Source organism: Phyllostomus discolor, chromosome X, assembly GCF_004126475.2.
Source record: "Phyllostomus discolor isolate MPI-MPIP mPhyDis1 chromosome X, mPhyDis1.pri.v3, whole genome shotgun sequence".
In the NCBI taxonomy this organism is placed as follows: Eukaryota; Metazoa; Chordata; class Mammalia; order Chiroptera; family Phyllostomidae; genus Phyllostomus; species Phyllostomus discolor.
Genome location: NC_050198.1, coordinates 55,356,165 through 55,383,865, shown reverse-complemented (window position 1 = coordinate 55,383,865; position 27,701 = coordinate 55,356,165). Strand labels below are relative to the sequence as shown.

Below are 27,701 nucleotides of genomic sequence, written 5' to 3'. Positions count from 1 at the left end.
TGTGCTCAGTGCTAGTAATCAAAATGAACAAAGAAATGTCTTACTTGCTAGAGCTCAGAGATATGTGTATTTATATTTATAAGTAAATATAAAATCATGTAGCAGGGTGTGATGCCAGTAGCAGCATCCAGGAAGCAGTTTGCCAGCTCTTCATGGGAAAGGATCATGAAGGCTTCACAGAGGAGGTGATGTGTGCATGCTCTTAGCCTTGAAGGATGAGTGGATGTTTGCTGTGTGCAGAGTTGGAGTGCAGGGGGCACATTCTACACAATGGGACTTACATCTGCAAAGGCTTGGTGGCATGAAACAGCACAGCATGATGCAAGAGCTGTGAGTAATTTATTACAGCTGGAGTGCAGAATGTGAAGTAAGGAGTTGTAAGAAATGAAATGGGAGAAACAGGAAGCAGATGGTGAAAGGCTTTATAGGTCATGGAAGCATAGGCTTTAAAATGCTTTAGGGTAGTGTTTCTCAAAGTGTGGTCCCTGGACCAGCAGCAGAAGCATTAACCAGGAACTTGTTAGAAATGCAAATTCTTGAGCCCTAGTCTAGTCCTACTGAATCAGAAACCCTGGCGTTTGGGCCCAGCAACCTGTTTTAACAAGACTTCTAAGGGACTTTGATGTCCAATGGAGTTTGAAAACCACTGTTTCAGGGCAATGGGTCTTAACTCTAGCTGCACATTAGAATGATCTTGGAAGCTTTGAGAAAAATGTTTTTCCCTACCCAAGACCAAATAAATCAAAATCTATGGGAATCAGGTCCAAACATTTACATTTTCTAAATTCCTCATGTGATTCTAGCGTGCACCTAAAGAAATCCTGTTGTAGGGTGGGGACACAGAAGTGTTGAAAGGAAAATAAACTGGCCAGATGAGTAATTTTGAAAGAACTCATCATGCTAAGGAAGTACACCAGGTAGGGAATCATCCCAGTGATCCATAGAAGAAATAATGGGGGTTGGAATCAGGGCAGCAATGGAGGAGGTGGGGTATGGTGCAAGAGATATTTAAAAGATAGAATTGATGAGCTTTGAGTTGCTAAGTGGTAGAGGTGGTATTATTTCCCAAGTTAGGTAGTGGAATGAGTTTGAGGAAAAGATGAGCTCATTTTGGAATATGCTGAGTTTCAGGTGCCCATAAGATATACAGAGTGCTTGATAAGAGGGGACAGAAACCCTCAAAACTCATCTCTAATGATGTCTTATGGAGTTGTGGTATAAGACATCATGGTTGTCCTTGCTGCCCCTTCTGACAACCTAAAATGTTAGGGACATTTTTCAAACAGCCTTGGGTTTCTTTACCAGTACTTTGACTCAGTTGTGGTTCTTCTATGAATTTTATAAGTTTAGTTCTCAGTTTATTTGCCCTATATTTTTTCATTCAAGCCTCTGGGAATCATCTTCGTTCAAATATTTTGGAGTTTTGTTACAAAACATGTCCACCCTCTCTCTCTCCCTTTTGTGATGATATAGACTTCAGCTGTATTCTTCCTTTTTAAAAAATATTTGAGAGATTACTTTTAAAATTTATTTTCAGTTATAATTGACACACAATATTATATTAATTTCAGAGGTACAACATAGTGAATAGACACTTAGGTACCTTATGAAGTTATCACCCTGATGAGTCTAGTACCCATCTGGAACCACATATTATTATTACAATATTGACTGTATTCCTTATTTTTTATTGTTGTATATTCCTTATTTTTTATATTGAACAGCTTTATTGAGATCTAATTGACACACAACAAACTGCATATTTAAAATATATAATGTGATAAGTTTTGACATATGTTTATACCCGTGAAACCATCACAGCAGTCAAGATACTAAATATATCCAGCACCCCCAAAGGTTTCCTCAGGCTCCTTTGTACTTTATCTTCCCATCACCAGGCAACAACTGACCCGCTTTCTGTCAATATAGATTAGTTTGCATTTTCTAAAGTTTTATATAAATGAAATTGTATAAATACAGTATGTGAACACTTCATTTGGCTTTTCACTCAGCATAGTGATTTTGAGATCCATTCATGTTGTTGTGTATATCAGTACTTCATTCCTTCTTATTGTTGAGTAGTAGTCAATAGTATGGATGTACTAAAATTTGTTCATCAGTTCATCTGCTGATGGATATTTGGGTTGTTTTATGGTTTTTGGCTACTACAAAAAACAAAGGTTCTGCAAACATTCATGTACAAGTCTTTGTATGACACATACTTTCTTTTCCCTTGGGTAAATATTTAAGAATGGAATGGTTTTATCATATGGTAGATCTACCTCTCCTTAACTTCTTAAATAAATTCCAGTATGATTTTCCAAAGTGGTTGTACCATTTCACATTCCCACTAGCCATATATGAGAGTCCAAGTTTCTCCACATCCTTATCAGCACTTGGTATTGTCAGTATTTTTCTTGTTTTAGTCATTCTAATAGTGTGCAGTGGTATTTCATTATGGTTTTCATTTGAATTTCCCTAATGACTATTTAAACATTTTTTCATGTGCCTATTTGCCATCCTGCATCTTTTTGTGGTGAAGTGTCTGTTCAAATCTTTTGCCCACTTTTTAAAATGGGGGTTGTTTGTTTTCTTGTTATCAAGTTTTAAGAGTTATTTATTCATTCTAGACACAAGTTATTTGTTGCATATATTATTTACAGTTATTTTCTCCCAGTCTATGGCTTATCTTTTCAGTTTCTAGACAGTGTATTTCACAGAGCAAAAGTTTGAACTTTGAAGTCTAATTTGTCAATTTGTTTTACAATGGATTATATTTGTGGTGTCACATCTAAGAAATCTTTCCCTAACCCAAGGTCACAAAGATTTTCTCCTATCTGATTCTAGAAGTTTTATCATTTTAGATTTTACATTTAGGTCTGTAATTCATTTTGAGTTAACTTTTGTATGTGATACAAAGTACTAATCAAAAAAAATTTTTTCCCTGTGGATATTTAGTTGTTCTAGCATTATTTGTTTAAAATGCTATTCTTTCTCCACTGAATTGCCTTTATACTTTTGTCAAAAATCAGTTGCCTATATGTATGTGAATCTATTTTTGAACCATCTTTTCTATTCCATTGATCTACCTGTTTATCTTTATGCCAACATCACAATCTTTGGATTACTGTAGCTTTAAAATAAGCCTTAAAAGTCAGGTAGTGTTTGTCCTCCAACTTTGTTCTACTTTTCAAAGTTGTTTTGACCATTCTAGGCCCTTTGCATTTCCATGTGAACTTTACAATTCACTTATCAGTTTCTGCCAAAAACCAGCTGGACTCTGACTGGGTTAAATCTATAAATAGATTTGGGGAAAATTAACATTTTGGGGAAAATTAACATCTTAATAATATTGAGTCTTCAAACCCACGAACACAGTATATTTTTACATTTATTCATGTCTTCTTTAATTTTTCTCAGCAATGTTTTCTGGTTTTCAGTGTAAAGCTCTTTCACATATTTTGAGAGATGTATCCTTAGTTTTCTCATATTTTTGATGCTATGATAAACAGTTTTGATTTTAATTTCAATTCTAATTGGTATAAGCATGTAGAAATGTAATGGATTGTTATATGTTAATCTTATATCCCACAACCCTGCTAACTCATTAGTTCCAGTAATTTTTTGTAGATTCCTTTGGATTTTCTATGTAGACAATTATTGATGAAGCATTCCTTCTCCCCTTTCTCCTATGCTATAGTGATATCACCATGGCTCCCTAGTCCCTTCCTTAACTCATCCTGGTTCTACTTCAACATAATGGGCAACTGGTTTAACCAAGAGTGAATCTTTGATAGCTGGGACTCCAACCCTCAGAGTGTGGGAATTAGCATACCCTTGGCCAGTAGCTCTAGCATACCCCTTTTATGACAGCATAAGAGAGACAGACTCATCAGTGCTTTTGACCTTCAGACCCCAACAAACAGAATATCTGCCTCATCTCTGCAATCCATCTCTCATTCTAGGCTTCTGGGCCAGAGCTCTGTAGAGAGCCCCTCCCAATGTCTCTCTTCTTTTGTTCCCATCTGAACTGGGGAGGGGACAGTGAGTAAAAGCATGGAGGGGTTCTTATAAGAGGAGTAAATAGAGGAAGTATCACTTTTGCAGCAACCTAGATATTCTGCTCACTTATGCCAGTGTGTGCACCCATCACTAAGGAGAAAACCATTCAATATCTGCTGAATGAAGTGAATAGTATCTCTGAGACCTGAAGTTCCTCTGTTACCTCTCCCCAAAGGCAGAACTTTTCTCTTCTCCTTGATCTAGAAGTCTCCCTGGCACTAGGATGCTTTTCTGTGATGGAATGCAGTAAATCAGTGGATGAGGAGGGGATGACCCCCCTAACTAACAGGTTTGGATTGTCCTGTCTCGCAGAGCCGGAATGACGTTATCCGAGAACGCTTTGGAATGGACCCCAAGCCGGAGATGCTTTTGGGCCTGGCTGCCCTCCACATCTATATCACTGTTTCAGCCACTCGACCTAGTCAGAAGATTTCACTCAAGAATGTGGAGTGAGTTGTGTTGAGACCCTTTGGGATGGGGCCTACCTAAAGCTATGTAGGAAGAAGGTGGATTGTGTGAGTTGTAATATACTTTTCAGGAATGTAGATCTGGGATCAGAGTGAGAATTGGCATTCCTCATACCTAGACCATGATGTCCTTGAGCTACAGCTTATACTGGGGAACTGTTGCCAGTGTTATTCTCCTTCTCCACCCTACCCAGTGATACAGACACCGGCCCGCAGTGTCCGCATAATTATGGATGAAATGAGACATTCACATGAACTACCGAGTCTGGTGGAGGAAAAGGGACAGCATGGCTTTTCTCTCAAGAGGAGCAAAAGCCACAGCCTCCACCATGACAGGCCTTTATTGGGTTTCTCTGCCCATTACACAATGGTCCTCATTTACTATGCACAGGTTCACTTTAGGTGGTTACCTTTTACAGAAAACAAAGGAGCCAATGCTGCTAATCACATCACAGAAGAGGAATATTTGAAAATGAAAAGGCAAAAGCAGTTGAACCCGTTACACTCATCCTTGGAAGATTTAGCATGGATTTTAGGAAGTTACTTTGCAGTAAATGTCCTCAATTCAGAGTGAGGAAGTTTTTCACAAAAAGCAAGACTCAAAGTGGCCTAAGGCTCATTGCAGGCCTGATTCCATGGGAGAACCTATGGAATCTGGGGCATGGGTCCTGTGCATCTTCAAGTGGGAGCTTGGCCCACACCACACAGAACAGTCTCCTATACCCAGGCTTTCTCCCAGGGTTCATTCTTTTGTCTCTGCCTCTCAGATTCAGTCTGTTTCTGTCTTACCATCTTCCTTTCTCTGTTCCACTTTGTCTCTCTCATTAATTTCTTACTTTTCTTCTGCTTTTAGGAAGGAATGGGGCCTGGAACCCTTTCTTCCCCCCTCCCTCCTGCAGGGCATCAAAGAGAAGAACCTCCGGAAATCTCTCTCTCAGCAACTGAAGGCTCACCAAACACATCCTTCCAGTGGCACCAAGGTACCCAGAATACACCACTGAGCACCCTGTTCAGGCACCAGTGGCCATGGGGACTCCTGCATGGTTTCCAAGCAGGCCTGGCCTTCTGGGGATCCTCTCCACTGTTTTCAACTTGGGTACAATACAAGTTGGCTGGATATGGGGAAGGATTGTAGAGAGGGGATTTCCCCAAGCCTGAGCCTCCCTCAGGGACAGCTCAGTGGCTAGTCACTGAGAAAACCCAGGGTCCTCTGAATAAAGGGACAAAGATGCAGGAAGAGAAAATTTTCAGGTCATTTTACCCATTTAGGCAGTGCTGGTTAAGCATCTGCCATGTGAACAGCACTAGACCCTGGGTAGCACATGTTTTCCATAAAAGTGACTGATCTTTCTCTCATTTAATTTCTGATTCATTAATCCTGGGACAGGGTATTTTGGGAGATAAAAGCCCAGCCTGGTGATACAAGGTATGATTTGGAAAATGGGTCACTGGGTGGTATGTTGAGGACCCAGTTCACTATTCTGCATTCCTGAACATTCTTGGGCACCCTCTGAGGACCCACACTCTCTGCTCCCCCAGCCCTGTATGCTCTTCTCATGCTTGTTAAGCTCAGTCTGCTTGTGCCTAGGAAGCAGGAGGTGGTGAGAGGGACTGAAATCAGTATGCAAATGTAGACTAAAGACACTGTCACCTCCATTTACTCCACCTATTTCAGATTCCTTGCATTACTAACTAGCTTCTTTTTTAAGATGCAAATTTCCCCTAAGAGTTAAGCCATTCATACTTTACTGTGCATATTTAACCAGATTGTTTTCTTCCCAGTAGAGGAGAACATCAGTGCTCCCAGCCATCTCCTCAGCAAACATTTTTTTGAGGCTCCCCAGTCCTTCAACTGGAGGTTCAAAGTTGAAGAAGGCCTGGTTTCTAATCTCAGGTTGGGGAAAAGGCTATTGGGGAAGCACCAGTCAGTCACAACACAATGCAACAAGCATGCGACTCTGAAAGCATGCAGAAAGTACACCCAGCCCAAACTGAGGAAGGCAGAAAAGGCCAGGAATTGGTGCATTTGATGCCAGAGCTGAATATTGATGGACAGACCATCAAGAGTTTGTCTAGATGAATTGGCAGGGGCAGGACTTTCCCATGGAGGGAGATCTGTTTGTACAAAGCCATCAGGACGTGAGAGAATGTGGTACATGAAAAGAAATGCAAATAAGTTACCATAAGCCAGGACAGAGAGTTCAAGGAACACGTCTGGGTCAGGGGAAAATAGGAGCAAGAGAGGAGGCTGGAGAAGTTGTCAGGAGCCAGTTCATGGAAGGTTTTGTGTGCTGTGGAAAGGGGTTATACTTCATCCTGTAGGGCAGCCAAGGGCCACTGAAGGGTGTTTAAGCAGGCAGCTGATGGGATTAATCTTATATTTTAGGATCTTCCCTATAAGCAGCATGGAGGGGTTGAGGAAAAGGAGTGTCAGTACTGAAGGTAACCTGGCTGCCACCCTGTTACAAGTGGGGGACATCAAGGCAATGACCATGGGGCTAGAGAAGAGGGTTGGATAGACAGGAGGTAGAATCAAGATGATTTGGTGACTAGTGGACTTCTCAGGTAAGAGGATGAGGGAGGAGTCCACCGTGACTCCCAGGTTTCTAGCTGAAACCCCCAGGGGATGCTGCTGTTACTATTAGAGACTTTTGTATGAGTAAATGCTAGAGGAAGAGCAGGCTTGGGACTTAGGTGTGCTAAGGATCAAAGGTTTGGGATGGTTAGTACCTAGTGGCTACAGGGGATCTCAGGAGACAGGTATAAATGAAGTGGGGGTCTCACAGTTGGAAAAAGGTGTTGTAATTAACCCAAAAAATGAGTAAGCTGGATTCTTAAGGAATGAGGATCAGGAGGAAACAGAGGTTTTAAGAAGGGAGAGGGGATGCCAGAAGCAAGACCTGTCTGAACGGGAACCTTCCTGCAGTTTCTCCAAGGGTTTCCTCACACTCCCACAGTGTGTCTTGCTGACTCTACCCTATCTTGAGATGTTGGCACTCCTTCCTGGGAACACAGGTTTGCTTTTGTGTGCCTCAAGTTTCTCATATTTTTGAGTGGGTTGTTTCCACAGGGCTCTGCAATACAGGCAAAGCTCCAGTATCTTCGAATTCTGAATGAACTTCCAACCTTCACTGGCGTTTTGTTCAACACTGTGGGCCTGGTCAGTAAGGGCAGTGGGATTGGGTGGGAGGGAGCGCTCTGTGGGTGCTTTCCTTGGTTAGAGGGCAGGAAGGGCTCCATCGGAGCTTTAGGATGACACTTTATCTCAGCAAATATTTCTGAAGGTCTTCTCTCCTATTCCTCCTTCTTCTCCCTCTCCCCTCCCATGGTGTTCTGGTAAAATGGTAAAGTAGGAGGTGATTTTTGTTTTCAAAAATCTCTCCTGATCCCTCCTATCCCTCCATGACCCTGTTTTGTCTCCTTTCCTCAATTCAGAAGTTGGCAAACTTTTCCCATAAAGGGAAAGATAGTGAATATTTTAGGCTTTGCAGCTGGGCTATGCACATGTCACAAATACTCAGCCCTGCCATTGTAGCATGGAAGCAGCCATAGACAATACATAAACAAATGGGTGTGGCTATGTTCCCATATTTATGGACACCAAACTTTGAGTTTCATGTAATTTTCACATGTCACAAAATATGTTTTTTTGTATATTTTCCAACCATTTAAAAGTGTAAAAAAAATTCTTAGCTCATGGACCATATAAAAATTGGTGGTGGGCCAGACCCTTGCTCTGTTTCATTGCATTCCTTATAAACCCACAGGCCCCCACCCCAGGCCTCTTCAATCAGTATGTTTTCCTCTGCCTACCTAGGACCTCCACTACAGCAACACTCTTGTCAGGAGGGGAACAGACTGCTGGTCCTCCTAAGACTGTGCCCCAGGCTAGTTTATCCTAGTGAACTAAGAGGAAAGGAAATTCAAATCATCTTGCTGACTGGATCCAAGTGCTTGTCATGCTCTGGGGAATAAACTGTCATGCTCATGGGGCACCAATGGAAAGGTGCTTATCAAAGTATCTACACCAGATAGAAGAGGTTCCTTGAGGATGATGCTCACACCCTGGAATGGGCCAGCAGATGGCTCAGGCTTGATGGTGCCCAGGAGCCTGTCAGGATCACTTAAGGGAATTCAGTCCACCCAGCACAGAAATAGCCATCTACATACTGGGATTTGAGGATCACTGAAAACCCACTGCCCACTCCCTCCACCCCTCACCCTCCACCCTGCCACTGCTGAAATTCTTATAGGCCATTCCTCTGGGTTAAGATTGATGTAGTGCCTATTAAAAGGCAAATATCTTCTTAGGGAGAGAGACCCCCCCCATTAAGTGTCCCACCAACCGTTAACACTTTAGACAGAGTTACTTTTTGTCTGTTTATCTTTTGGCAACCAGTGAGAAGTGAACGTTTGAGTGGCTGTTTGTTGGGGTCGGGGGTTAGGGAATAAAGACCAAACACAGGATGCTACCTGTTCAAAGAGAGTACTGGGTGGATGCCTTGAGTGGCCTGCAACAACAAATGGAAAATCAGTGGGGCTTGATAGGAACAGGATGCTATAAAGGCACCAGAAAAAGCCTCACCTACTTCATGATTTTGCTACAGCCAGCTCTGCTGCCCACTTCACTCAACCTGCTCCTGAGGCTAAGGTATCAATTTGGACAGATAACTTGGGGCCCTGTCCTGACAACAGGAACATCCAAGACCATTTCCCCCTCAAGGTTGTCTTCCTCTGGCACTGAGCACCAGATGTTTCCAAACTTCCCAGCAGAACCGGTCCAATGCTTGTTTTCTATTTCCTACTCCTGTCTCTTCTCCCTGCCTTCTTTGCCTTTCTCTCTGTAAATGCTGCCCACCACACTTGGGTACCAGGATGAGAAGCAGTCAGCCACCACTCTTCTGGTGGGACCCCGTCATGGCATCAGCCATGTTATTGACCTCAAAACCAACCTTACCACTGTGCTGTCTGAGTTCAGCAAGATCAGCAAGATCCAGCTGTTCCGGGAGAACCAGGGAGTGGCCCGAGTGGAAACCAGCATCATGGATGCCAAGGTAAGCCTGGCTTTAGGACTACTTCTTTCAAGGGACAGGCCTTGGGAACAAAGGAAAAAATAACCTTGAAAAAGAGAGTTTGGGCCTGTCAGGTGAGGTTATTCTGAAGTGGTTCTGATCGTGAACCCATTTGGGCTCATCTTTCTTGTCCTTCTCAAACCTGTGGGACATGCTATCTTGACCACATATTAAGCTCAGTCAGTGCTAGGGAAAGCTAGGGAGTGTCCAGTCAACCCATAAGAGGTCTTTAGCAGTGGGAAGGGGAAATGGAGAACTTGGAGCTACCTCCAGGCCACCACTCCCCAATCTTGTGTCATAGCACAGATAGGAAATTACATTCGTGTAGAATAGTGGGGTAAATGTACCCCAGAAACTCTGGGCACCCCAGGTCCTGTCTGGCTGTTCCAAAGCCTGAAGGGATATGTGTATACCAGTTGGAGAGCCCTACCACAGGCACACACACTTGGAATCATGAAGGAGGGAATGTCTGAGTATGTAGAAGAGATCTAAGGGGGCCTGGGGAGATAGCAAGTAGAACCTGGTCCCCATTTCACCTCCCAGAGTCCACCTCTTCAAGAACCTTACAGCCTTTCTCATCAATGAGCTCATTTAGACTACCAAGCAGCTGGTACCTGTGCAGAGTCAGGCAGCCTTGGTCTGCCATGGCTCTCCTGTTTGAACACTCCGTGACCATTATGCATGGGGGCAGGCCTGCCTGCCATCTGGTGAAAGGTATTAGAGACGGGCAACTTTCCTTCCTTAAAGGATTTCCCAAGGGGAAATGTTTTAGCAGATTAAGAAGTGGAGCATTTGCTGTTTCTAAGAGAACTATTTTTGTCTTTTTTAAACCCAGAACACTTTACATGTTAATTTTTCCACCTGCAATTCACAGGAATGCCATTGGTTTATGAATGTGCCTGGAGCTAATATTTAATTGGCTTGTGGGCACTTCCTTAACTAATAATTGGTTCCCTGTTCATATGTTTAGTGAAAAGCCAAATGAGCAGGTAGGGAAACGGGTGGAAAAACAGGACATGCAGGAGAGATGTGGCTTCCTGAGAAATAAAGCAGAGAAACAGGACTTCTGGGCAAGATGGTAGTGTAGGTAAATGCAATACTTTCCTCCTCCCACAACCACATCAAAATTACAACTAAACCACAGAATAACCATCATTCAGAACCACCTGAGATCCAGCTGAATGAAAGTCCTATAACTAGGAAATTAAAGAAGAATCCACATCAAGACTGGAAGAAGGGACAGAGATACAGAATAATCTGGTCCCATACCCATGTATGACAGGTAAAAATTGGGAAGGTTATCTCAGCTGCAGAGGTCCCTCTGAGGAGTGAAGGGTTCTAGCCCCATACCAGGCCCCCCAACCCAGTGCCAGGAAGAGAAGTCTCCACAACTTCTGGCTGTAAAAACAAGTGAGGATTAAGGCTGAAAGAGACAGAGGGCTTGTAGAGTCCCAGGCTATTCCTCTTAAAGGGCCCATGCATGGGCTTACTCAGACTCATTCGCTCTGAGCTCCAGCACTGGGTCAGCATCTTGAAAGGCACCAGAGACATATGGAGAGGAATTGAATTGTCTGACATCAGGGTAAGAGCTAAGGCGACACCTTTCTCCCAGAAAGAAGAATTGGCAGAAGCCATTGTTCCTTTGATGAGCCCTCTCCCAGCAGAGCTGGCAGGTGGGTGTCATATCTGAGTCTCCATCAACCTGGCTCACACTGTTTGCCTGACCCTGGTGATTTGTGGATGCCCTGTTTCACTCAGCTTTCAGGCCCACCCAAGCTGTTTCCATTCACTTTTCCATACAAATGGTTTGTCTTGGCTCATGCTTCAGATTTTCCTAAAATATTTCAAACAAGCAGCATCTGGCCTCAATGTTCCCAGTGCCTCTCACTAAGTGGCCCCAGGCTTAGTAATATTAGCAGCCAGCCTTAGTTTGCAGCTTGGCCTCACCTACGCACCTCCAAGCCCAGCACAGCTACCAGCCATCTGCATTCATTTTGTAGCTCATGACCAGTGGCCCTGGGGTGACCACTGACCTTCACTGGCACCTCCCAGGGGGCCCCAGAGCCAACACACCCAGTGGACAGCTTCAGGCCATGTTGAAGCATCACCACCCAACCACCTCCACAAATGACACACTCAAAGGGCACACTCAGATGGCACCAGAGCCCTGCTGAAGTAAGTCCTGCTCTGTGTAGTGGGATCTTGCACAGCTGATCCTCCATGGTAGTCAGTGGACTCATTGGTGCTTGAAGCCAGTCCTTGCAGCTGACTGGCCTGGGGGTAAATACCTCCCGTTGACGTGCCAATAGCAACTAACTATAAGAGGAAGGTGTGAATAGCCCACACAGCAGGGCATACCTTGAGTGCCTAGCTTGGGTGATCAGGAAAGCTGTGACACTGGACCCTACAGGACATCTACCATACTAGGCCACTCTACCAAGCCCAAGAGACATAGCAGCTCTACCAATTATATAGAAACAAACACAGGAGAGGCTGCCAAAATGAGCAGACAAAGAAACATGTCATAAATGAAGGAAGAAAACAAAGCTCTAAAAGAACTAAACAAAATGGAGACAAGCAATCTACTAGATGCAGAGTTCAAAACACTGGTTATAGGGATGTTCAATAAACTTAAAACCTCAACAGCATGAAAAAGGACCAGTCAGAAATGAAGGACACAATAACAAATGAAGAATAACTTACAGAGAATCAACAGTAGAGTAGATTGATCTGAGAATCAAATCACCAATTTGAAATATAAGGAAGCAAAAAATACCGAACCAGAACATCAAAAAAGAAAAAAAACAATCCAAAAAAAAATGAAAATAGTGTAAGGAGCCTCTGGGACAACTTCAAGCATGCTAACATTCACTTCATGGGGGTTTCAGGAAGAAAAGAGAGAGCAAGAAATTGAAAGTGTATTTGAAAAAGTAATTAGAGAAAACCTCCCTAACTTGGTGAAGAAAATAGACATACAAGTCCAGGAAGCACAGAAGAGTCCCAAGCAAGATGAACCCAAAGAGGCCCACACCAAGTCACATCATAATTAAAATGCTAAAGGTTAAATACAAAGAGAGAATCTTAAAAGCAGCAAGAGAAAAGCAGTTAGTTACCTACAAGAGGGCCCTGATAAGACTGTAAAGTTGATTTTTCAATACAAACTTTGCAGGTCAGGAGGGAGTGGCAAGAAGTACTCAAAGTGATGGAAAGCAAGGCTCTACAACTGAGATTACTCTACCCAGCAAAACTATCATTTTAGAATTGCAGGACAGATAAAGAGCTTCCCTGATAAGAAAAACATAAAGGAGTTCATCACCACCAAACCAGAATTATATGAAATGCTAAAGCGTTTTCTTTAAGAAGAAGGGGAAAAAGATAAAAATATGAACAATAAAATGACAATAAATATATATCTATCAACAATTAAATCTAAAAAAAAACAAAAATAAATGAACAAGAACAGAAACAGACTCATAGAGAACATTTTGATGGTTGCCAGATAGGAGGGGGCCTTGGGGGATAGGTGAAAAAGGTGAAGGAATTTGGAAGTACAAATTGATTGTTACAGAATAGCCATGGGGATATAAGGTGCAGCATAGGGAAAATAGTCAATAATATTATAATAACTATGTATGGTGTCAAATGGGTGCAAGATTTATTGAGATGATCACTTAGTAAGTTATGTAATGTCTAATCACTGGGGTGAACACCTGAAACTAATAAAATAATGTATGTCAGCTATAATTGAAAAATAAAAATGATTTAAAATTGAAAATAAATAAAACAGAGAAACAGCTTCACAACAGAATCTTCTTTGTTCTACAAGTGATTCTCAACGTTGGCTGTACAATAGAATTTACTTGAGAGCTTTATATAAATACAGATACCTGGGTCCTAGTCCCAGTGATTGTGGTTTAATTGATTGGGGTGCAGCCTTAGCATCAGGTTTTATTTATTTTTCAGTTCCCAGGGTGATTCTGCAGTATAGCCAGGTTTGAGAACCCCTCACCTCTGGGTCCAGAGCTCTGGGAGGAACCAGGCCAAGCAGGGTCAGTAGGGTATTTCCTGGGTGAGGAGCAATAATCTCATTTATAGAAGTGATCCAGACACAGCTGTGGGCATGAATGCTGCCCTGGAGCGGCTACACTCTTATTGGGGACACCTAGAATCACAAAGACACATGACTTACTTTAATAAAACAATATTAGAAATTCCATAGAGTTCTAGAATCAGACAGACCAAGTCCAGATCTCACCTACACCAGTTTTTGGCTAGGTAGCCTTGAAAAAGTATCTTAACCTCTCTGAGCACTGCAAAATGGAGTACCTATCTCTAAATGTTGTCATTTAGGATTAAATGAGGAAAATTTATGTAAAATGTCTTACCACACTGCCTGACACATAATAAGTACTCAACAAATGAGACCTGATATTTTTTAAAAAGCAAAACATCAAGAAAATTCAAAATCAAGTAAAATTTGTAGACAAGCATAGCATAGAACATGAAATAAAAGAACAGGAAGAGGTTAAACAGAACTATCTTTCCCACAAGAGAGTGTTTTAAGATGGATATTGAAGTGATAGGCATGGATTAGCAGAGAGAAGTAGGATGTATTCACAGGCAGAGAACAAGCATGGAAATAAGCAAGACATATGTGCATGTTGGTAAGCATAGTTGCTTGGCTGGAGATGAGAATAACAAGAAAAGAGATTGGAGAGATTGGGGATGGCAGAATATGCCAGTTTTAAGCTACAGTGGGAATCCACTGTAGGCCCTGAAGCAGAGGAGTGACAGAATGAAAGCTGATTTGGACCAGTTTGCCTGATGTACAGGAGCAAAGCTAATGTGAAACCAGGGAGGCAAGGAGGGGATTGTGATGCTAAGAGCAAGAGTGAAGTGATAAAGTCAGGGCCTCAGCTGGAGGGGCAGCAATGGTAATGAAATAGAATGAATGTGAAATGTATAGAACCATTAAGAATATGCGTGCATCTCCCCACACACATTCCTCTCTTGTACACACAACACACATGCTTTATTACACCTAACCTTCATTGCATGCTGCATGTAGCCCAAATGCACTGAACAATGACGCTATGCATGTACACACATGGGTCGGTGGAAAGATGAGAGACTACATTAGGTGATAAACAGCAGATCTGGTTGGTGAATGGAGGGGGCTAGGAGAAGGTTGCACTTTGCTGAGTGGGAAACAATGAATGGTTAGATGTTGCAACCATCAGGTGACATAGAGTTCAGGTATGCCCTACTTTAAGCGAAATGTATAGTCCCGACTGGTGTGGCCCAGTAGATTGAGAGCTGGCCTGTGAATCAAAAGGTCACCAGTTCAATTCCCAGTCAAGGCACATGCTTGGGCTTCAGGCCAGGTTCCCAATAGGGGCCATGCAAGAGGCAACCACACATTGATGTTTCTCTCCCTCTCTTTCTCCCTCCCTTCCCCTCTCTCTAAAAACGAATAAATAAAATATTTTTTAAATGTATATGAAAAACTGTAACAATTGTTTACTTTATATTAAAATGTTTCTATTTTGTAAACAGATTTATCATGTGCAGTGGGCAGAGTAATGGCCTCCCAAAAATGCACTACTCTCCAGAATCTGTGAATATGCTGTGTTATATGGCAGGGAGGAATTAAGATTACTGATGGAAGTAAGATTGCTAATAAACTGTCCTTAAAACAGGGAGATTAGCCTGAATTTTCCAGATGGGTTGTTGTAAGTGAAAGAAAGAAGTAGAAGAAAAGGTTAGAGTGATGCAATGTGAGGAGTCAGCCCAAGCTTGCTGGCCTTGAAGATTGGGGAAGGAGCCATGAGCCAAGGATTGTGGGTGGCCTCTAGAAGCTAGAAAAGGAAAGAGAACCCATTATCCCCTAGAGCCTCCAGAAGGCAAGAGTGATGCAGCACTGCATACCCTTGATTTTAGGCCAGTAAAACATGTGTCAGACTTCTGACCTCCAGAACCGTATGAGAATAGATGGAGTTACCATGGGCATGTTAGAATACAGAGAAGGTCAGAATTAATTTTGGCTGGAGGATTAAGGAAGCTTCTTCAATCTCTGGCTGGTATGGCTCAGTGGATTGAGCACTGGCCTGCAAACCAAAAGGTTGCTGGTTCAATTCCCAGTCAGGGCACATGCCTGGGTTGCAGGCCAGGTACCTAATTGGGGACATGTGAGAGGCAACCAATCCATGTTTCTCTCCCTGCCTCCCTCCTTTTCCCTCTCTCTAAAAATAAATAAAATCTTTTTTTAAAGAGGTAGCTTCTTTGAGGCACTTGATATCAGCAGTATCTCTGGTTACTGAGTTGTGCCTCTCTCCATATATGTATACAATGAGAAGGATTTGAGAAGATGGGGTTAGGAAAGCTCTTTACTGGAGAATGGCTTCCCTGGGCTTAGTAGGAGTCAGTACTTAGGATGAATGTCATGCTGGAGCCAGTTCACTCAGCTGCAAGAGAGCCAGTTGTGTATATCTGTCTCAACTCTGCATTCAGTGATATCTCATTGATAACTTGAAAGTGGCCATGGTGAGAGTATGTACACCAGGGAAGTTGTCAAACACTACAAATCAGGACTTCAGAGAACTGGTTGTTAAGTGTTTACCAGCACACCACTGTAGAGGGTACAATAAAGAAAAAGACTATCTGAATTCCTTAACAAGGAGCATGGAAGTTAGAAGATAGACTTTGCCCATTTCCATCTAGATATGCCACTCTGGTCTGGAAATATTCTGGAATGGCCTGGTAAAACTGTCATTCACTTAAAGCAATAGTTCTTATCTCTGACTGCACATTGGAATCGTGTTTGGAGTTAAACAACAACACTAGATGCCCAGGCCCTTCCTCTGAGACCATTTAAACCAGAATGTCTGGGAGTGAGACTAGAGTGTATAGGTTTTTATTTTCTTTTACTTTTTTAAACTTTAGAGTATATAGGATTTTCCCCTTTTTTACTGAATTTATTGGGGTGACTTGGTTAGCAAAGTTATATAGGTTTTAGGTGTGCAATTCTATGATACAGCTGTATGCTGTATTGTGTGTTCATCACCCCAAGTCAGGTCTTCCATTACCGTTTATCCCCCTCTACCCTCTTCTACTTCCCCAAGGCTATATAGGTTTTTAAAGCTTCCCAGATAATTCTGATATGCATTTGGCTGGAGAACCACTGCCTTAAAGTGATACTCTGCCTTGCCCCTAAATTGGATGGCTATGCCAAATTAGCCTTTCTCAATGATGTGGAAGCAAGGACCCAAACATACTGGTCCTCTGGAGCTCAAGGACCATCATCGTGTACCCTTGCCCTTCCAGGCCCCTGAATTCAAATTCTTTTCTCATTTTCAGGGATGCTAGGGTAATCTGAGGCTACTCTAGGACCAGTCCCCTCCCTGGTTGGCATCCCAAAGTACTGGGTGCCTTCAAGCTCCCAGAGCACCCCAGGAAGGAGATGGGGCTGGAGCATGTCAAACTATACCTTCTTTTGTCCCGCCATATCTCCAACTCCATTCTCCCTTTCTCCTTCACCATGTAAAGATAGTCTGGGCATATTTTTAGTTAGTTTTCATTCAGTTTACTTGCTCTTAGTGGAGTACACACAGTCTGGGGCTGAGACAGCCCCGGGCTGTTAGTACACCCATTACCACAAAAAGCACACAAGGAAAGAAAAGAAGCCATCTAAGGAATGTCCTAAGGGATCTCTTGTGGCCCAGTGTGTCTCCTATTCTCATGGTTGAACTTTATTACTCTAGTGCTTTCTATAGGGACAAACATTTCATTAGATATCATGATCACTAAAATCCTATTTAAAAGAAAATGTTGTTTTTGAAGGTTTCTAAGAAAACCTATCCAACCTCTTTGATTGCCTGCCTTTGATTTCATTTTTACCCCTGCTGGCAAAAAAAAAAAAAAAAAAGCATATGTGTTTCTTTTACAAGCTATCATTTGGCTTGTGCTGGAGCCCACTTGGTTATGTGGGGATGGAGAGGAAAGATTCCTGATGTGCTGTGCTATGCTGAGCCATTCTGAGCCAGCTGGGGATGTGATTGGCTCTCTCTGTGCACAGGATTTTGCTTTCATGCTGCTTTATTACTGACATCAGGCTATATTTGGTTTAAGAAATAAGAGGGGAAACTGAAGTGAAGCCAGACAGTTAAGTCAGTCAGCCAGTTAGTCACTTAGGCTTCAAACTGTCCATCAGCCAGCTGACCAGCCAACCAGGCAGTTTAACTGGTCAGGATGTCAGACTGTTAGGCTTTTAAGTATTCTTCTTGTCTTGCAGCCCTCTTGTCAGCCAGGGCATCAGTAGGTCAGACAACCCTGAAACCAGCTAGTCTATTAGTTTGTCTATCAGTCAGCCAGCCAGTCAGCCTGTACTTTGGTCAAGTGGTCTCTTATTTTTCAACCAATGGCATTTCCTCAAAGAAGCTCTTTCTAGCTTCTGCAGCCAAATTATTCACACATGCACACATTTGCACCCATCTGCCTACCCACACCCTGATGCAGGACATTACGTGTTCTGAGCACTCTCTATACTTTTCCTTCATAGTGCTTATCATACCTTGCAATCATATTCATTTCTGTGATTATTTGGTTTATGTCTTAGTTTCTGCTAGATTATAAGTGCCATGAGGTCAGGAACTATTTTGGCCCTGTTCTCAGATGAGTAGCTGCATCTTTTCAGTGGGTCATGTTGTCTGTGAGCCATTTAACCACTGGGTAGCAGCTTGCTGGGTAGACTGAGTGGGATGCAGGAGCATTTCAGCCAGAGGGACCAGCATAGGTTAAGGTATGAAGGGGTGTAATAACATGACATCTCTGGCAAACTGTAAATTATGTGTCATTGCTGAAGCATAAGATGAGGGGCTGTGATAGGAGAGCACAGACAGAATTAGTGGGAGATATAGGATGGGTTCAGGTCCTGAAGGGATTTGTGTGACAGTGAAAGGCAGTGGGCTTTAGGTGATGAGCTATTTAAGGTTTCAAGTGACAGGGAGACTCATATTTTAGAACATGACTTAGGCAGCAATATGGAAGTGAAATGGAGTGAAGTGGGTAGACACCGGAGGCAGGGAGTTCACTCAGAAGGCTATGGAGATCCTGAGGTATATCCCACCTTTTCTGTATCACAAAAAAGTCCAGATTGGTATGGCACACTGGAATAAACATATGAGGCAGCCTGTGGCCAGAGGCAACAGGACTCAGAGCCTGAGGGGTTCAGGATCTCTGTACACTTGTCACCCATTTACACATACCTCGACAAATTTTGGTCTTGAAGGATGATGATGAAGGCCTGAAATAAAGCAGTGGCAGAAGAGAGAGCTATGATGTCTGTGACAGCTCCAGGGGCAAGACTAGTGAGTCTTGGGTATTTATAGTAATGGTGGTAGCAGCTGTTCATAACCCTTTCGCCACTGGTGACGGGGTGAGACAGAAAAGGGTAACTCTCCCCGCCCTCCCCTGCCATTCTATTCTCCTTCTGTCTCTACTTTGTTGTACACAAAGTTGACCCATTGTTGTGAGTGAGAAACATTTATTAACTGGAGGTACAAATATCCCCTCTGTCCCTTGCTAATAATGACCCAAAGGTAACATCTCATCCTGACCCCTTCCTTACTGTAGAAAGGAACCATTGCTTTTCTTGCTGATGGTATTGTGTAAGCTCCACAGGAGTATTGCTAACTCACTGCCTAAGGGGTAGAATTCGAATACCTTACTCTGACTTGCAGTGTAATTGGATATACAATAACTATTAAACAACTCAAGACAGGATTCTTTCAAGCACAAGATTGTATGATATAGACAACTTTATAAGTTCTGAGATAGGAAAAGTGTTCCAGATGGAAAAAGTCTGGAGATAGTGATTTTGAAATCCCCAGCACAGAGATGAAAGTTTATGCCGTAATGATGAAGAACTAAGGGTTGAGGACTGAGCCTGGGACATGGATTGGGTGGAGAGGTTGTACAAATAGAGATGGCCAAATACAGAGGGATGGGAATAGAGATTACAGAACCAGAACACAGTATCACCTAACAGAAACAGAAGCCAGGAAGAGAATTTCCAAAGGAGAAGGTGATTACTGTTGGCAAATGAAAAAAGCAGAGAAGTGTGAATTAATACAAACTATTGTATTTAGCTGAAAAGAAGCTTCACTCATAGGTCAGGTGGCCAACTGTGGCCCATTAACCAAACCTGCCCCACCACCTATATCTGTAAATAAAGTTTTCTTAGAATGCCATCACATCCATTTATTTAGCTTATGGATTATTTATGGCTGTTTCACACTACAATAGCAGAGTTGTTGCAACAGAGCCTTGTATGGCTCACAAGGCCTAAAATATTTACTATCTATCCCTTTATAGGAAAAGGTTGCCAACCTCTGGTCTATTTGAACTACAAAATATTTAACTTGAGCTGTGTGCTAGAATTCTAGGAGATAGCAAAGGAAACTGGTGCAACTTTATCTAAAAGCTGAGCTGGTGTGGATTCAGAATGGTTCCCAAAGTCCAGCCGAAAAGGCTAGTCTACTTGGTGACCAAGTTTCATTGGATCTCTATGATGCCCATTTATATTGCCACTATCCTAGTGGAGGCCCTAATCATCTTTTGCCTAGACTGGTGAAGTAGTGGCCTTCTTTCTGGTCAGGAAAGGGACTGATTCCCTACTCTTAATTCTTTCAACTCTTAATGCCTGGTCTGGGAACCCTCAAAAGTCAGGTAACCCATAGCCCTTTGTTGCCTCTTTAGCAAGTCCAGTTTTCAGTAGTCTTAATCTGGAGGCCACTGCCCTATCCCAAGTACAATGCTCTTATGGCTACTATCCATCTGAAAATAGTATCTGTTTTCAAGCCACACTTTTAAAATTACAATGCAGATATTAGGAAGGTTAATTGAAAAAGTGCTGATTTTTTTCATTATTTTATTTATGTATGTATGTATTTATTTACTTGGTGTGTCATTGCTGGGTCTTTGAAACAGTCAACTAGCTAGTCCCAGGATTAATTTAACCTATTTAAGGTTAGGAACAGAAGTCAGCAGAGTATGCTAGTATTGCCCAAAGTGGGTTAAAAACAACAACAACAACCCTGATAGTCCCATGAGATGTTCTATTACAATAGATTTTTTGTCAAATAATTCAGAAAAGTTGGAATACTGAGGGCCCCCTCCTGAAGTTTGGCAGTGCACATTAATATAGTAAAGGATCTGAGAACTCCCATAAGTACAATGATCTGTAAAGCTTTGTTTTACCCAGTGTTTCACACATGCATTTGACCAAGGAGCTCTTTTAGGGAGCACCAATTAACATCTTAAGAACACTTTGGGAAACAGAAGGAAAAGTGGAGTACATGAAGGTCTAAACAGGCCTGAAGATCAGAAAGACTTTGGCCTGCAAGGCACAGTGAGGACTTGATTGCATGGAGTGTCCATGTCCAGAGCTGTTCTGGGTATCATGGGCATTTATAGAGATGATCAAGAGATAGCTTGCACACTCAAGGAAGTTCCCATCAAGGATGTTCTTCAGTCTCACCTCAACTTCTAGGTTCATCCAGCTTTTCCAGCTGGCCTGCACACCTTCTGAGCCCTGAAAACCCAAATAAAAGCCACATGACAATCACATCACGTTTTTTATTTTTAGTCTTTATCAGTCAAAGTGGTTCATTAATTAAATGTGTAATTAAGGTTAATTTAGTTTTGGTATTGGGGTAAGAGTTTACTATAATTTGATTCTCAAATCAAAAGAAACCATTTGTCAGGCTAAGTGCCTCAATTTTTGGTTCAGAAACTATGGTTTCTATAACTATGCAAATTATCTTTTCTTTACTATCATTCTCCAAGAATTGAACCTGCTTTCCTCCTTCCCATGTCCTCATGTTTCTTCTCGTCTTTCCCCAGCCTCTGGTGCTGTTGATGGAGTGGCCTGAAGCCACCAATTTTGCCTGCCTGATTGCAGGGTACTGCCGTCTCCTGATGGATTCCAGGAAGATGGTCTTCTCCAGGCCCACCAGCCAGCCTCTTCCACCTCCAATGATCAAGGCAGGTAGGGCTCAGCCTCAATTTTCAGTGTGGCAGAGGCCCTTTGGACCCTAGGGACATGAAGGGAGGAGCTCCACTGACTTAGCACTCACCCCATTCTACCAGTTCCTGATTTACCAGGAGCTGACACTGTACTACTGCATCCTACTTGGCACAAGCCAGGGGACAAGACAACCGGCCTTCAGATGGGCTTGTCCCAAAAAGGATGCCTGTGCCAATACATTGCAATAAAGTCAATGTAAAATAAAAATGGCAAATAAGCAATAAATAGAACCAATTAAGGAATCTCGTTGAGTCTAAGGTAAAGCTTTAGAGGTACATTGACCTTGGAGAGATGCCTGAAGTGGAAGCTGAAAATGAAGATAAAACCTTTATTTTGTTTGTCATGTTGTGGGGGGGTGGTTTGACAGCTGCCTGCTGGAAGAGGCCACAGAAGACTGGAAAAGACTGCAGGACCAGAGTCTAGTCTATCAGGTGGTTTAGAGATAGGAGAGGAGGATCACTAAGAACAAAGTCAAGTGCAGCCCCCAGATAGCTGAGTGAAGCCACTCCTCAGAACTGTCCTGATGATGGCACAGTCAGAGGCCTTGGGGAAAATCAGCACAATCCAGATACTGCTTCCCCTAACCAAAATGGAAGGAGAAGGAGGAGACCCAAAGAACAAGTATTCCACTTGTTAGACCTAAGGCTTACATACATGCATTGAATGTTCCCCCCACCCCATCACCCAAACATCACAATTGGAAGCTGAGACTTATCACCAAATAGTTACCCTCCTTACATGTTGAAGACTCTTCCTCCACTTGCCTTGCTGCTTAGCTGTTTCTTTTCTCTTCAAGTCTGTCTTGCCTTGCAGCATGGTCACATCTGATCTAGACTGAGGAGTTTGTGAGTTAGAAACTCACAGCTTATGGATGACCCAGCACCCAGTGGTCTGTGTACCTACACACACCCTCTCACCTCATTTTCTTCATCACAAACATCACAACAAGCTCGTGTTTACATTTCATAACATTGTCCACCAGAATTAGAAGGTAATCCACCAAATGCAGAGTTGGGAAAGGATAGGTGTCCATAAGGCATATGAAGGGGGCCACATAGAGAAGCAAAAGAACTAACTTGGAGTAGAAAGAACCCAGGGGTCCAAGTTGCCACAGGTCTCCAGGCAAATTGCTCCAAACCTATGATAGCCAACTGATTACAAAGACAACATAGCATTGTTAGTGTCACCTGTGGTCTTCCTCTCTGTCATCACACCTGAGTAAATTATACCTCTTACTAAGCAGGATAGAGAGGGAGAAAGGGAAAAGGGAAGGCAGAAGGACGAGCCTGCAGCTCAAGTGAGGACAGATGTAGAAGTGAGGGTTGTTTTGGGGTTCATTTTAAGAGGTTCCTTGGGTGGTTCTGTAGTCCCACCCTGCCTTCCAAAGAGTTTCAGTCATCCCCTCAGCACCCTAGCCAGTGTTTTCATTAAGTATTCCCCTTGCTGTGGCAATAGTGGCACCACATGAGGGACACAGGCTTCTTGTGTGCCTTTAATCTCACTGAACATATTCCATGTTGCATCATATTGCTTTTTCAAAGGCAAATCAATTTCATTGGATTATCTTGCAGCCTAGAAAGAAGGTTTATATAAAAGCTACACATGGCTTTAGAGCCCCTCCCTAATTCCTGGAAACCCCCATCTTTGGGCCTGCAGAGTGATGGGGGCACAGGCTGTATCAAGCACAGGGTGTTTCTGTCCATGCAGGAATGAGATGGACCACCATGGTGTCCCCACTGCTTGTAGTGTTTGACCACCTTAGGGGCTTGGGCCAATGCTTGGGCCCAGTACTTGGTATTTTGGATTATTAGTTGCTGGGTTGATAGCAGCCACCCACGGTTCTAGGCAGGTGGGACAGGGTGAGTCTCATGGCTCTGCCTGTCAGGGGCTGGTGTGCACAATTTATCCCAGGGCCCCAATGACAGGAAAGGGCAACAGCAAGCAGCACTATTGAGGAGACCTCCAACCAGGTTACAGTGAGGGGTCATCAGTTCCTGGTACAATGCTGAGAATGGCTTCCTCCATCAGCCCCCACTTTCATCCCAGAAGAGAAGCCCCAGTGCTGGCTTTGGCTCAGCAAAGGCCTATAGGGAACAGTCGTCCTGCCAACTTCATCTGGTCTTTTTTCCTCAGAGAATAGAGCTTTAGCCCACTCAGAGCCTGGTCTCTCTAACCAGGTCTATATTCTTGTACTATAGTAGCTGCTGACTGCCAGCTAACCCAACTCCATGCTCAGCTGACTGGGCTTAAAGGATCTTGTTAAATCACCAACCGAAAAAGACAAAGCATCACCTCCTCTGAGAGACAGAAAAAAAGAAAATGGGGATGTGGAAGGGAAGAGATTACCTGTTGGGCTTTATCAATAGTTTTACTGAAGTACGTATTTCACCTATTCACTCAACAATTGTTTCTCCAGTATTCATTATGTTCCAGGCACTGCAGATAGAGCTGTGAATGACAGATATGGCCACAGAGTTTACAATCTAGTGGGAGAGTACCGACAGACAACTGAAGGGGTAATGCCAATATAAAGTTCCTTTGCACTTATATAGAGGGAATTCAACTAACATAACAGAACAGCACCTAGTCTTGAGGACACAAATTAGAGAAAGTCTCAGACAACTGCTAACTCTCCACCTATACTGGGATGACAGGAAATACAGAAGCCACTGCCATCTCTCTCCTGGGGGAATCTAGGAAAATAAAGCATTGGGGCCCCCAACTGAGGTAGCAGTGAGAGGATTTTATTCTAAGTTTTCTCCCATGGTTAGAAAACAGTTTGGTCTGGTGAATCAAACATTCTGGTTAATGGCTGGCTTACTGATTTTCATGTAGTTAAAACTCATTAACATGCACAGAGTGCTAAGGCAATAGTAAACATAACAGACTCTTTTATTTTTTTGATGATTCAAAAAGACATGAGGTTCATGCAAGACCTCTTGGTCATTTGTTCTTGTGATCAATAATGATCATCAGACTATAGAATACAGGAAGACCAATTAATAGAAAGTAGGTTGTATCAATGTTGTGTTGACTGTATATATGCATGTATATATATAGTAGTTTTTTAATAGCTCCAGTTGGATCACCGTCTTGCTGTTTGGAAGCCTTTTTAAAAGTCAGTCTTCTGAGTGAAAGAGTGCAGAGGGATAGACTAGGGCATGCCCTTGGGAGATACTGATGAGCAATTTACAGCAGCTTTGCAATCTGGGAGACATACTGTTCCAGACATCAGCCAAACACACCTGGCTTTACTGGCATTTCTAACCATGTGTCTGGGGGAGATTTAGGCTTCTTCAGCGACATTTTCTCCTCTGCACAGCCCCTTGCTACTCCTAAGATCTGGAAATGACAGCACCAAGTGGTGGGCTGTGCATCCCCTGGCCTTGACAGCCTGGCGTTGAGAAATGATTCCATTTTGCAGGGAGAGAAGCCACGCTTAGACCTCCAGCCCTTGTCTTAGAGGAGACACCACCTCTTTGCTGGACATACCCCTGGGAGCCACCTCTGATAGCAGCCAATTGAGATTGTTAAGCTGTCTCATAGTTAATTAGCACCTGGTTCATTGCCAGGACCTGTTAACAATACCCGAGGATAGAGACCTCCAGAACTGACAGTTTGAGTTCCTGACTCAATGCTCCCCTGGAGCACTTCTTTAAGTCAGAGGGTCATTACATACTATTCCCCCAGCTAATCCAGAGTTCCCTAGATACAGCCACTAAGGCCTAAAGTGAACCCACTCAATGTAGTTACATTGACTATATTTAAAGGGGCAACATAGTCTATTGAAAACAGCAAGGGCTCGGGATCCAAAGTCAAAGAGACTTGGGTTTGAGTCCCTGTTCTGCTGTCCCTGCCCTGCTTAGCTGTGTGATCATGAGCAAGTTCCATAAGCTGAGTCTCAGTTTCCTCATCTATATACTAAGGATAATAATAGAATCTACCTTATGAGAGATTGACAGGATCATGTGGGATAAAGTCCTTTCTAGTGCAGAATATACTTTTGTTCTTTTTTACAATGATTGGAAGTTGATCATGTGTCCAGTTCTTACTTCTTTTTATCAAACAGGTTTATTTAAGTATAATTTCCAAGCCATAAAACACCCATTTAAAAAGTTCACAACTCGATATTTTTAAGTGCATTTAATATATTCACAGGGTTGTACAATCATTGCCACAATTTAATTTTAGGATATTTTTGCCCCTCCTAAAACAAACTCTGTACCCATTAATACTCATTCCCTATTCCCCTCCTAATCACACCCAGCTCTAAGCAACCACTTATCAGCTTTCTGTCTCTATAGCTTTGCCTTTTCTGGACATTGTAAATAATGGAATCGTACAATATATTCTTTTTGTGGCTTGCTTTTTTCACTTAAGCATAATATTTTCAAGGGTCATCCGTGTTGTAGCATATATCAGTCTTTCAGTTCTTTTTATGGCCAAATAATATTATATTGTATGGATAGACCACATTGTGTTTATCCATTCACCAGCTGATAAACACTTGGGTTGTTTCTACCTTTTGGCTATTCTGAATAATAATGTAATAAACATTCATGTACAAGTCTATGTAGGGACATATGTTTTCATTTCTCATTGGTATATACCTAGAAGTGGATTGATATTGCTAGTCAGATTGTAATTCTGTGTTTAACTTCAAGAAACTGCCAAACTGTTTTCCAAAATGACTGCACCATTTTACAGTCCCTTCAGCAATGTTGAAGGGTACAATTTTACCATAACCTCACCAACCCTTAATATTGCACTGTCTTTTTTATTACATCTATTGTAATGAGTGTGAAGTGTATCTTGTTGTGATTTTTATTTGCATCCTGGCTGATGATGTTGAGAATGTTTTCATGTGCTTATTTGTCATTTGTGTATCTTTTTTGGAGACATATCTATTCTAACCCTTTGCCAATTTTTAAATTAAGCTATTTGAACATAACCTACAGATTTCTTTCTGGACTTTCAATTTTATTCCACTTATTTGAATGTCTACCCTTACGCAGGTACCACACTGTCTTGATTACTATTGCTTTGTAGTAAGCTTTGAAATAGAGAAATGTGAATCCTTCTAACTTGTTCTCTTTTTTAGTTTATTTTGGTTATTCTGCTTCCCTTGTGATTCCATATGAATTTTTAAATTAGCTTATCGATTTCTACAAAGTCAGCTGGAATTCTGATAGGGACTGTGTTGAATCTGGAGATCAATTTGGGAAGTATTGCCATCTTAACAGTATTAAGTTTTCCAGTTCATGAACATAGAATGTCTTTCCATTTATTTAGATCTTTTTGACTTTCACAAATTTTTAATGTATGGCTAAATATTTTTTTTTTCTTTTTGGTACTATTATAAATAGAATTGCTTACTAATTTCATTAACAGATTGTTCATTGTTAGTGTATAAAAATACAATTGATTTTTGTATATTAAGCTTTTATCCTGCAACCTTGCTGAGCTTGTTTATTTCTAACACTTTATTATTTATGAATTGATTCAGTTTTTTTATGTACAAGATTGTGCCATCTGGAAATAGAGATACTTTTCTTTCTTCCTTTCCAATCTGGATGTCTTATATTTCATTTTACTCTCTAATACTCCTGGCTTTTAGTACAATGTTGAATAGAAGTGGTGTAAACACAAATTCTGGACTTTTTCCTGATCTTGGAAGGAAAGCTTTCAGTCTTTCACCAACAAGTATGATTGATGTTAGCTATGGGTTTTTCATACATAACCTTTTACCATATTAAGGAAGTTTACTTTTATTTCTAGCTTGTTGAGTTTTGTCATGAGATAGTGGTCAGTTTTGTCTAATCATTTTTCTGTGTCCATTGAGATGATCTTTTGGTTTTACCCTCTGGTTTATTAACATGGTGTGTTATCTTAATTGATTTGTGGATGCTAAACCAATTTTGCATTCCTGCAACAAATCACATTTAGTTATGGTGTATAATTGTTTTTATATGTTGTTGGATTCAGATGTCTAGCATTTTGTTGAGGACCTTCGCA

The 27,701-nt window shown here is 42.1% G+C and overlaps 1 protein-coding gene across 5 annotated transcripts in view; it reads left to right on the top strand.

Annotated features, from left to right (window-relative positions):
• FRMPD3 (FERM and PDZ domain containing 3) overlaps positions 1 to 27,701 on the top strand; it is a 116,494-nt gene that overhangs the window by 78,591 nt on the left and 10,202 nt on the right. For 4 of the 5 annotated variants that reach the window (XM_036017125.1, XM_028522987.2, XM_036017128.1 and 1 more), the window contains 5 exons: positions 4,375 to 4,511; positions 5,383 to 5,509; positions 7,600 to 7,689; positions 9,404 to 9,583; positions 21,503 to 21,647. In XM_036017125.1, the coding sequence (XP_035873018.1) occupies positions 4,375 to 4,511; positions 5,383 to 5,509; positions 7,600 to 7,689; positions 9,404 to 9,583; positions 21,503 to 21,647 (679 nt within the window). The remainder of the gene's footprint in view (positions 1 to 4,374; positions 4,512 to 5,382; positions 5,510 to 7,599; positions 7,690 to 9,403; positions 9,584 to 21,502; positions 21,648 to 27,701) is intronic. The other variant, XM_036017126.1, reaches the window with a different exon arrangement.